Source organism: Neomonachus schauinslandi, chromosome 15 (genome assembly GCF_002201575.2).
Source record: "Neomonachus schauinslandi chromosome 15, ASM220157v2, whole genome shotgun sequence".
NCBI lineage: Eukaryota > Metazoa > Chordata > Mammalia > Carnivora > Phocidae > Neomonachus > Neomonachus schauinslandi.
Window position 1 is genome coordinate 54,901,627 of NC_058417.1, and position 11,901 is coordinate 54,913,527.

The window sequence follows — 11,901 nt, forward strand, 5'->3', positions numbered from 1 at the left end:
CCATTGGGCAGGACTCTTCCAGAGCAGAGATCGGCAAATTATGGCCTGCAGGTCAAATCCAGCCTGCTGCCTGTTTTAAATAAGATTTTACTGGAACACAGCCATGCCCGTTCATTCACTTATTGTCCCCGAATGTTTTCATGCTACAATGGCCGAGTTGACTGGTTGTGAAGGAGACAGTACGGCCTGCTAAGCCTAAAATATTTACTATCTAGCCCTTTACAGAAAGAATGCTGGCCCCGATCTAGAGTGCAGGGCCTGTGTGGGGGTGCTCTCTGGAGGCCCACAGCACCCCACCGGGGGCAGGGGGTGGCTGTGCAGCCCGAGGAGAGAGCCTGCGCTCCAGCAGAACAGACATTAGGCTCTGCCCCTCGCCAGCCGTGTGGCTTTGGGAGAGTTACATGCATTCTCCAGGTTGTAGGCTCTCCCTCTCTAAAATGGGGACACTGGCCACTCTAGGGAAGAAGAAGATAATGTAAAGCATGTGTTACACCGCCTGGCACACAGCACGAATCCACTGATACTGGATGGATAAAAAATAGCAAATTTCAATCATTTTCCTCTTGGACCGGTGGAACTATATTCATAACAACTCTGACTTTTCGTCCTAAGAAGAAATGAAATCCAATGAAACTCTCAGCAGCAACAGTGTATTAATATTGGTCAGTAGGCAATGGGGCGGGGAGGGAGAAGCAGGTCTTTTTAACAGGAACCCTATGATCTGAAAGCACTACCTGGTTATTAGGGGCACTTAATGTCCCTTCCCTCCTGTTGTGCCCCTTTTGATAATTTCTGGCATTAACACTGCCACCAGAAGACTAAGGCAGAGGGGAGACAAAAACCTCAAACCAGTTACACCCAGTAACATTTGGGGGGAACGGGACACACACACAAACAGAACCTACTGACATCAACGGGTTTTTAAGGACCTATAGGTCAGTCCCAGCCGGCAGAATCAGCCTCCCAGGGAGCATGTGAGACATGCACGTTCTCAGGCCCGCCCCAGCCGGTTTCAGAAGCCTGCATTAGCAAGAACCCCAGGTGATGCCACACACATTAGCCTTTCAAAGTGCTGGTCTAGACGCCATGTATCCGTGCTCTCCCCACCCTCCTGCCACCCCTGGTGAGCAGTGTCAAGTCGACGGTGCCCGATTCCTTCGGAGTAACAGGCCGGGCATGCTTATGCCCGTCGGCAGGACGCCCCCCCCAGAGCGCTGAGGCAGGCAGAGCACAAAGCCTAAACTGCGTGCCCAGCTACTGTGCAGCTGGGGCGGCATTCCATCTCTGGCAGAGGAGCCTCACACTGAAGACTCAACCATCTCCATTCACGAACTCACACGTGTGAATGTAGGTCTGGCAAGTGTTTTCAGCGGGGTTGTTAGAGCTGCTCCTTGTGACAACCTCGAGAGATGGGCGTTATACCACTTTATAAGCTGAGAAACTGAGGCTCAGAGAGGATGGGTGCTTCCACCAAGGTCTTGAAGTTACGACAGACGCTAGAACTCGGACGGCTTCTAAATGTTAAACGGGTGCTTTTTCCAGATTATTCAGAGCTTGCACCGAGGACTTGGAGGAAACCCAGAATGGCACCAACCAGGGAGACTTTTCACTGGCTTCACGAGACACGGCCTCAGTTCTCATCCCAGCCCAGGCTCCTAGGGAGCCTGTGGCCAGCAGAGTGTTTAAATTTCTGCTAGGTTTTAAGCCCAGACACAACTGCATTTCAGCCACAGCTGACGCCGGCTCTGGCTAGCTTTATCCTCGCCTGCTGGGCTCCTACTCTGCCTGGGGAGCTTCGTGATGGAAGGTGCTGAAACAGTCCACTACCACATGGCGTACTTTGATTAATCTGCTCTTCCTACTGTTGGGACACCCACGTGTCTCAGTCCTGTAGCAATTATTCTCTCTCAAAAGAGCCCAGGCTGGACAATAAATTACATGGTCAACTTACCTACTACCCTAAGGGGAGTGTCAGCTGCCAGGTGCCCACACAGTTCCAACACAGACCACAAAGTGTCTGGGAAAAGGCTATGAATACTCCTTGTAGGTGAATGGGAAGGATCTGGTCATTAACTCAAACGCTTCCCATGAAAATGCATGTGAGCCATTCAGAATACAAGCTTTCACTGCATATAAAGAGTCACTGTCTTGGTTTCTCAAGAAGCTTCCAAGCCAGGGAGAGGGAGCTCAAGTGTGTCATTTAAGCGCCGTGGAGCATCAGAGGCAGAGAAGAGCACATGTGAATGGGGGAAGCAGATGAGACGCAGTCTGCTGAAGGGGCAGGAGATTAAGTGTGAGCCATGGGTGAGGAGCCTTGAGTGACAAGCTAAGGCACGTCAGGAGGCTGGGTCCTGACACAATCCAAGCAGTCTTCTGGAAGGTCAGCCTGTGGTGCTGCGGGCTGGGCTGAAGGAGGGCCTAGCAACAGGGAGACCAGACGAGATCAGTCCAGGCACGGGACCATCAGAGAGCGAGCCCGAGTTGCAGCACGGAAATGCAGAGGATGCAAGAGGCATTTCGAACAAAGATTTGATGACCAATTAGAATGGAAGCCTGACCCAAAGGCACAGGCAACAAAGAAACAGACAAACTGGACTCATGACAATTAAAACAACATTATAATGCACTAAAAGACACTATCAACCTAGTAAAAAGGCAACCACAGAATGGGAGAAAATATCTGCAAATCATATATCTGATAAGGGATTAAATATCCAGAATTAGAGAGAGCTCCTGCAACTCAACAACAAAAAAAGCCCCGAACAACCCCATTTAAAAATGGGAAAAGGACTTAAACATTTCTCCAAGGAAGGTACTTAAATGACCAAGAAGCACATGAAAAGATGCCCAACCTTACTAGTCATTAAGTAAACGCAAATCAAAACCACGGTGAGATACGACCTCACACCCATTAGGATGACTACTATAAAAAAATCAGAAAATAACAAATGTCGGCTAGAATGTGGAGAAACCGGGATCCTTGCACACTGCTGGTGGGAATGGCACATGGTGCAGCTGCTGTGGAAAACAGTATGGCAGTTCTTCAAATAAAAGTAAAAATAAAATTACCATATGATCCAGCAATTCCACTTCTGGGGATATACCCAAGAGAACTGAAAGTTGGATCTCGAAGAGACGCTTGTACGTCCATGTTCATAAGCTGCGCTATTCACGACAGCCAAGCCCGGAGAGCACCTGAGTGTCCGCTGACGGCGGGATGGATAAGCCTAAAGCTGCAGATACAATGGACTTTCTATCAGTCTTTAAAACGAAGGGAATTCTGACCTATATTACAGCATGGATGAACCTTAAGGCTATTATACTAAATGAAATAATATTTCACGTCAGAAAGTAGAATGGTGGTGGCCAGGGGCTGCCGTGGGGGGTAACAGGGCGTTGTTTAGCAGGCATCAAGGTTCAGTTTTACAAGACGACTAGAGGTCTGGAAACAGGATGGTAATGGCTGCACATTATGAACGTATTACTACCACTGAACCGCACACTTACATTAGAATGGGGTCCCGGGCGCCTGGGTGGCTCAGATGGTTAAGCGTCTGCCTTCGGCTCAGGTCATGATCTCAGGGTCCTGGGATCGAGTCCCGCATCGGGCTCCCTGCTCCTTGGGAGCCTGCTTCTCCCTCTGCCTCTCTCTCTCTCTGTCTCTCATGAATAAATAAATAAAATCTTTAAAAAAAAAAAAAAGAATGGGGGCCCAAGAAGGTACATTTAAAATGATCCCAAATATTCTGGAATTTTAGAAGACATAAGCTGAAGTATTTAGAGGTGTCTGCCATCAGGTCTGCTTCTAACTTACCAAATGGCTCAGGCGAAAATGTATTTACACACATTCACACATACAGGTAAAGCACAGATGACAGAATGTTAACTGCTGACTCATGATGGTTGGTAATCAGTATTCACTGGCCTAGTCTTTCAACTTCTCTGTATGTTTGAAGATTTTTCATCATCAAAAGTTGGAAAAAGGAATTTTTTTAAATGCCACAGACCTGGGGGTGGGAAGGGCAGTTACACTCATGAGACTTTACAGCCACAATGTCTGCAGTTCTAGATGACAGGAGCTGTTAGGGAAGGGGTGCGGAAGCCACATGAACGCAGGGACGGCTGCAGCCCTGTGGGGAACAAGAGCCCCAAAGAAAAGATAGGAAGGCGGCGAGGGGAGTAAGAACATGATGTGGGAAGAAGTCTCACAGAGAGAAGAGGAAAAAGGCTAAAGAGAAAAATTCAGTACAGTCTGGTATACGGAACCCAACGGAAGAAAGTTTCCAGTGCGAGGGCAGGACTGACCACAACCAACAAGGCTGACGGACCCAAAGGACAAGAACTAGGGAATTGTTGGTAAATGCAGTAATTGGGAATCCACTAGTCCTCTGTGACCTTCAGGAGAGCCGCTGGCATCCAGTGGTGAGAGGCCAGGGAGAGGCTAAGGGGCTCGTGGGTCGTGAGGAAATGGAGCCGACAGCCCTCGCGAGCGGCAGAGTGCTGGGGTGCCCCCAAAGCATGCTGAGCTTAGGGAGAGACGCTCTTTCTTCTATTTGAAGATGATATCATCAACCTTCAGGGCCCTCAAACTCCCTTAAGTAATTAAACAGAGCAGACAAATAAGGGGATGCTTTCAGCATGGAGTATGTCTGCTCCTGATGCTCCTGGAAACGTGTGTGTGCTCCTTCCCACCTGCACCTAGGAGGGCCAGCAAGTCGTCCTGTGGAACACGCCGGTCACAACAGTGTCACCAACCGCCACCACAGCAGCAGCTCCCGCAAAAAAGATCAAAATTAAAACAAGGTGGAAAAACCTCATCAGAGCTGCTGAGTGTGAAAGACCAGCTCTCACTTGCAGGATGCAAGTGAAGAACACTCTTTTTTTTTTTTTTTTTAAAGATTTTTTTTTTTTTAATTTATTTATTTAACAGAGATAGAGAGCGTAAGTAGGCAGAGCGGCAGACAGAGGGAGAGGGAGAAGCAGGCTCTCCACCGAGCAGGGAGCCCGATGCGGGGCTCGATCCCAGGACCCTGGGAGCATGACCCGAGCCGAAGGCAGTCGTTTAACCGACTGAGCCACCCAGGTGCCCCAAGAACACTCTTTTTAAGACTGCAGGAAATCTCTCCTGCTAGCTGGGGGTTTTCGTTTTATTATTGGATAGGATTGACGACTTTTTCTTTCTTTCTTTCTTTTTCTATTTTTTTTTTTTTTAGCACTTTTTTGTACCTTTTTTTTTTTTTTTTTTTTTGGTAAAGATGTTGGATAGGCAACAGCCTTGAAAGCACAACCTTCTCAGCCTTGGCGCCCAGCCACTGGGCAGGTGGAGCCTCAGAAGGAGCTATAGTTAAAAACACCAAAATCCTAGTAAATATAAGTGAGAGCATCTTGTAAATGAAAAGGCACATTTCCCTCTTTTGATTATCCATTTAAATAAGCACCCTCCCACCCCCATGCAGAAGCAGGCTAAGCTCTGGGCAGGGAAACTCTGAAAACTTCCGTCAGTCGAATAAGAGCACAGATCATGTCCTCCCGGTTAGAACTACAGGATGGCTCTTAAAAGAGATCACCCCAAATCCAACTCTGAGGGGACCACCAGGGGCAGCTGAAACCGATCCTGGGCCCAGCACTGTTGTGATGGTAATTCAGGTCACACCACTACAACCGCACCCCTTTTGAAAGTACTGGCCCCACAGAGGTTCCACTGGACTCCATGAGGCCCTTGGGTAAAACAGTTAAAAAGCAAAATTTCTCTAGATGGAATGGGAAAATTAAAAAAAAAAAAGAAAGAAAGAAAAGAAAAGCAGGAATAACAATGAAGTGGGGATGGAGGGGGTGCAAAAGGACCTTTAATGTCCTAGAACAAAAACAAGGTGGAGAGCACAAATTCGGGGCAACTAAATGGGAAGGAACTGAGTGGCACTCAGCCTCTCTCCAAGGAGTCCTTCTGAACCTGTCTCATGACTCAGCATTCCCAGCGGGAGGGTGACAACAGCAGCAAGAGAGGGGACAGGTCTCTGGGGACAGGTCTCTGGGGGGCAGCTGGATTTCCTAACACCATTTCTAAGACAACACAGAAATGCCAGTTCCTCAGACTTTTGGTCGGGGGAATAAACCAGTGTTGGAATGAATCACACTTATAGAGACTGCTTTCATTCAACATCTAGGGGTACTCACAGGTTCTCTAGAAATAAAATGTGCTTTCTGACAATTATTTTGAGAATGACTTCGGGGTCAGGGGAGGAAGGATGCAGAACAGAAGCACACCGCAAGTGCCAATCTAGTGTCTCTCCCATTCTGCTCCCCAGCGTGATCTCCCTCTGTCTTTCCACCCATCCCAGCACCCTGTTCCTTTCTCTCTCCTTACCTGTGGTTACATCCTCTCCACTAAGATTTCCAAGTGTTTACAGACTGGATGATTAATGCCAACCACAGGGTCTGTGACTCATGTTTAATCAGGGTGCTTGATACAGTAATGATCTATGAATCCTGAACTTAAACATTCTCAGGTGAGAGCAAACTACATTTACTTCAATTTGTAGTCAGGTTCCTCCACTTATTAGCAGTGTGACATCAGACAAGTTATTTAACCTTGCCCCCTCAGTCTCCTCTGAAATACACGGGTAATAATAGTACCTAATTCACAGGGTTGTGGGGAGCACTGAGTAACACAGTAAAGCACTGTGCCTGGCACACACTACATAATGTCTGTCCTCATTATTATTTTAAAATACAAAAGCAACACTCTACCATCCTTGTAATTCATTCTTTTGGAAATTTCCAAAAGATGTCTTCCAAATTCTAGAAAATATACACACATATACATATATAGTCATCTGACATCCCCCCCCCCCCCCCCCCCCCCCCCCCCCCGCCAGGAGGTTAGTGGACTTTGGCAGGTATTACTTTAAACGTGCATAAAGTTTCAGAGGAGGGAAGTTCATGAGTATTTATAGAAGTAGCTTAATATATCCACCAGGTCATGAGCAACAATGTGATTGATTAGTAGGAATTCCACCACCACTGAAACACACCCCGCTGGGGCATCTTTTGCCTCTGGAGGCGTGGCTCTCTGTGACGCACAGAAGTGATCTCCTGAAGGGGTGGGACTGGCGTGGCTCTCTGTGATGTACAGAAGTGATCTCCCGAAGGGGTGGGGCTGGTGTGGCTCTCAGTGATGCACAGAAGTGATCTCCTGAAGGGGTGGGGCTGGCTCTGTCTGATGGACCTCAGGATGGTGGCTGCTAATAGCCAAGTGGCCATACCACCCAGCTACGCTTCTGGTTCAGGCTCGTTTCAGGGGCTAGAAAGACAGATCTTGTCTTTTATTGCAGTGAGAAAAATGAGGCAGTGACTAGGCCAAGGTCATTCAGAGTAGGTGACGGCTGGGAAGAGCACCCAGGGGTTTTGACTTCCAATCACAGGACACAAACACACATCCCTCATCTGGTGAAAGTGCCCTTGAGTGAAGCGGCAAGTCAGACAGAGACATAATCAAGGCACTGAGTCCCAGGAGTTAGAAAGGGGGAACCAAAGGACAAAGAATAAAGTCACAGAACAGCTGTGCCAGTCTGCAAGTGCTGTGATCCTATCTGAATAAAATGCAATTAGATGCACTCAGTCCTGCATCTTGGTTAACCTTACATAATTTCTTCCTATTACATCACTAAGAACAATTGCTTTTAATGAGTCCAGCACCTGGACAAGTGAAGCAAGCAACCTTCACATGCTATGATGCTACATCTAAATAGTTTTCCCCAGGGAAATGTTGGCCTGAGTAGAAGCCAAAAATAAACTGAAAAGCCAATTCCTAAGGGACCTGTCATGAAGGATGCTACACACACACACACACACAGAGCCTTAGAAAAGGAGAGTGATCACAGACACAGCTTTAACTTAAAGACATTAAATCTCAAATCAGGAGAGACTCTGGATGTTGTGGCAACTTTAAGCAAAAGACAGCACACAAGAGATGGGAAAACTAAAGCATAAACAGGAAGCCCCCAAACTTGGACTGACAAACAGCAGTCTGTTCTCTTCCTAACAGGGGCCATTCTGTCCAACCATGACAGGTGGAGACCGGAAGGACCCACCATGTCTAGCCAGCGCTCAAGAAGGCAAAGAGACTGGCGGCATTTGGCTATATTCCAAAATGTTACTCAAGGATGGCCACTGAGAGGGAAGGGGTAAGTCACATAGAAGATCTCTGGGCAAATGGGAAAAGTTACAAGTGGGTAAGTCAGATGAAGGGGACAGGAGATTGAGGAAAAGAAGGAGCACAAGTACGTGCTTGTTTTAAGTCCTAAAGAAGCTTGGCTTTGGCTGCTGGAAGCTTCAGGAACTGGACCATAAATTCTGCAGTTTCAAGGAAGAGCTATTCATTTCTTTTTTTTTTTTTTAAGATTTTATTTATTTATTTGAGAGAGAGAGACATGGAGAGAGCACAAGCAGGGGGGAGCGGCAGAGGGAGAAGCAGGTTCCCCACTAAGCAGAGAGCCAGATTCGAGGCTCGATCCCGAACCTGGGATCATTACCTGAGCTGAAGGCAGACGCTTAACCTACTGAGCCACCCAGGCGCCCCTACTTATTTTGTTTCTGTTGATAATTTTCATTGAAGTGGCCAGGAGGGGGTAGACCTTGTTGGCCAGCCTCTTCATCTCTTTATGAACTTGTTCATTAAAACTTAAGAGACTAGTATTAAGCCTTTACTCATTGCCCAACAAATTAACCTGAAAACTACAAAAATACTCCACAGCCTACTAAACACTCCACATTAAAAGGGTACTATTAAAAAAAATTCCAATAGGTGGCAGCTTTAAAAAGAAGTACGTTTCTCAATACTGTCACCACCTTATTCTATCAGTAACTGGGTTCTCAAATCTCATAACCAAATTAGTGATGGAGTAGGAATCAGAACCTAAATGCTCAGCCTTAGTCTAACGGTCTCTCCTTTACAGCACACTGTCACCTCCACGGATTTATAAGGGGTGAGAGATGAGAAGAAAAAAAATCTTCCTACCACTTCCTAGACTGCAAGGTCCCACCCAGCACCCTAGTTGGGGTCATCTGTGCCTAGGGTTCATGGTGACCTACAGCTACCTATCAGGTATACAACCCCCCAAGCCCCCAAACAAACCTACTCTTAATTCCTACAAGAACCAGGTCTTGCCATCCACAAATGGACACTACACGCCACCGCTTCCTAGAGTTCCTACGCCCTTTAGCTTTTGCTAAGCTCAGAAGCTCAGACACTCCAGTGGCAAAGAAAACACCACCACTGGAGCCACAATGGATTTCAACAACTTCAAAGCAAATCACAAGAGGGCAGCTTCAAAATGTATCCAAGCTGGTGCCTTAAACTTCTTTTCTATTTAATTCCTAGATAGGTATTTTAAGTCAAACTTGGTATAATTACACACGGCGGGAGGAGGCAGACAGAACATAACTGTAAATAAAGTTAACCACCAAAGTCAAGATGAACAGAAACAACAACTGATAAACATGGCAGCTCCCGGTAGTGGAGCTTGGCCTGCCCGCCGAGTCCCCAGGGCAGGAGGCCATGACACACTGAAATGAGTTGCATTTCAAGAGTCACCAACCTCTAGAGAAGATGGTTAGGGAAAAACATTTTTCAAAAACCCACAGGAAGACATCAGCAGCCATTCGTTAGTTAGGACAATGTAGAAACACTGTATAAAGAGCAAAAATCTTCTCTTTCTGACGTAACAACACCAGTGGTAATTTTTAACAAGCATTCCACTATAAAAAGTACAATTTTCCACATACTTTTGCACACGAACTTATAATTTCTTCCCGAGTCAAGAGCAGCTAATGCCTGATTTGCATTTCTCTGAGGGGAAGCCAGGGGTCCTGTATGCGGATTTCTGTGTCTGTGGATGTGTGCACACTGGAAGGAGAAAGACCCTGCTGGTATCAAGTCACTCGTGCCACTAGGAAGTGGATCACAGGCTCTTCCTGGGAGTGGGGCCTTTTCCCCTGCCAAGAGCTGTTATCACAAACCCCCTTTGTAGCGTGGCAAGCCCTATTCCTCTGTGGCCTTTTCTCCCAGTGTGTGAGAAACCCAGATTAACTTCTCAAGTGCCCTCCCCTGAAATCAGACCTGTCAACAGCCCAGGCCCGATTCCTGCTTAGAAATGTTTTCTTCAAGGGGAGGAGGAGGAGGAGACGAAGAAGGTGTGAAAGATACAGGGGTGTGTGCGAGCGTGTGTGAATCACTGATAGGAATTCACACTCAGGAAAACAAGACAGAAGAAGCCACCAAACCAACCTTGGTTCAGGGTTTCAGGTTTAAGATGATAAACCCCTTTGTCTGTAAAACTGCAATATTCACCAGCCTCACCCCAACAGCGTAAGGGAGTTTGATGTTTGCCTGACAGCCTCAGGTCAGGAAAAAACCTTGGGTTTCCAAATGGGTGGCTCTTGTCCATCCATGGTTCCATAGTATTTTTTTTTTCTTCAAGAAGTCCAACTGCACTTGGGAGTCATCAATCCCAGTCGCAGCTGTCACATCCCCCCCACCCCGTACTATTAATATCACGGCTCTGATTGTTAATGATTTTACTCACAAAGTTCCCCGCAGCAATTAAAACAAGGCAACAAGGTAAAAAAAAAAAAAAAAAAAAAAAAAAAAAAGGGCGGGGGGAGGGGGTTGGGTTCCTTTACCCATTATAACGCATTCTGTCATCTAGGGAACTTCTTGGGTTTTTATGCCGTCTGAGATTTTCACCTCTATCTTTGTTTTGGAACGGCCACAACCCTTCCCCGCACGGACCCGGCACGGCCTTCCTTCCTGGATGCACAATGCAGTATGTAGCTCCTCGGGGGTCAGCAAAACGCCGCACTGGTGTAATGCCGAGCGTGCCCCGGAGCCTGAGGAGTTGCCCACTGTAGTGGGTCCACGTACAGAATCTTGAGGCCGACACCACAGCACCGCAAGGCTTGGAAGTCCCTTCGCGTGGGGAAGCCCGGGGCCCGGTGGCCCGGGGCTGGTGCAATGACTTTGCACCGGAGCGTCCCCTCGGCGGAGGCTCGTCCTCTCGCCTCGGCCCACCGCAGTTGCACCATTCCGGCCAGCGCCTCGCGCGCCTCCCCTCCCCGGCCTAGGGCTCCTGCAGCAACTCCGTCCCTGCGTCGGCCCCCGCCCCGGCCCCCGCCCCGGCCCCCGCCCCGGCCCCGGCCCGCCGCACCTTGGTCTCCTTCACGTGCTGCTTGACTCCCTCCGGGTACCACTGGACGCGCACGTAGCCGCGGCGCAGGGGGCTGGCCCGGCCCTCCTCGTGGCCCGCGCCCCCCGCCTCGGAGCAGCCCGAGCTCCCGCGGCCCTCCTCCTCGCCCTCCGAGTCCGAGTCCTCGCCGTGGATGAGGCGCACCAGCCCGAAGTGCACCGAGCCGCGGTAACGGCCCGACACCAGGTCGTGAGAGAACAGCAGCCGCTGCGAGCCGGCTTCGGGGCCGGAGTCCGAGGACCGCCCGGAGGCCGAGTCCGGGGCGGGCGCCAGGGCGGGGGCCGCGTCCGGGGTCGGGGCCGCGTCCGGGGCCTGGGCAGGAGCCGGAGCTGCGGGCGCGGGCGCTGCGGGATCCGCCATAACTGCTCTGCGCGAGTCTCGGGCGGCGGCGGCGGCGGTGCTGGCGGTGGCGGCGGTGGCGGCGGCGGCGAACGCGGCACGGGGAGGCGGGGCCAGCCGGCGCGGGGGCGGGGCCACGGCGCGCTGACGTGGCCCTGCGTGCCGCCGTCGTCAAGGAACCGAGATGCGGTTGCTAGGAGCTCTGGCCTCGTCGCTGGGGGACGCTGGAGATGCTGCCGGGGACAGGGGGGTGGGGTGGGGGGGAGGGTGGACTTCGCGAGGGAGGGGCGGGGCCAGAGGGGGTAAAAGTTAGGGGAGC

At 49.6% G+C, this 11,901-nt stretch overlaps 1 protein-coding gene across 1 annotated transcript in view; it reads right to left on the reverse strand.

Moving 5' to 3' along the window:
• UBE2O (ubiquitin conjugating enzyme E2 O) overlaps nt 1-11,657 on the reverse strand; it is a 55,298-nt gene extending 43,641 nt beyond the window's left edge. Inside the window, exon 1 of the mRNA XM_021680983.2 lies at nt 11,205-11,657. Coding sequence (XP_021536658.1) covers nt 11,205-11,603 — 399 coding nt within the window. The 5' untranslated portion in view covers nt 11,604-11,657. The remainder of the gene's footprint in view (nt 1-11,204) is intronic.
• Between the last annotated feature and the right edge of the window lie 244 nt (nt 11,658-11,901).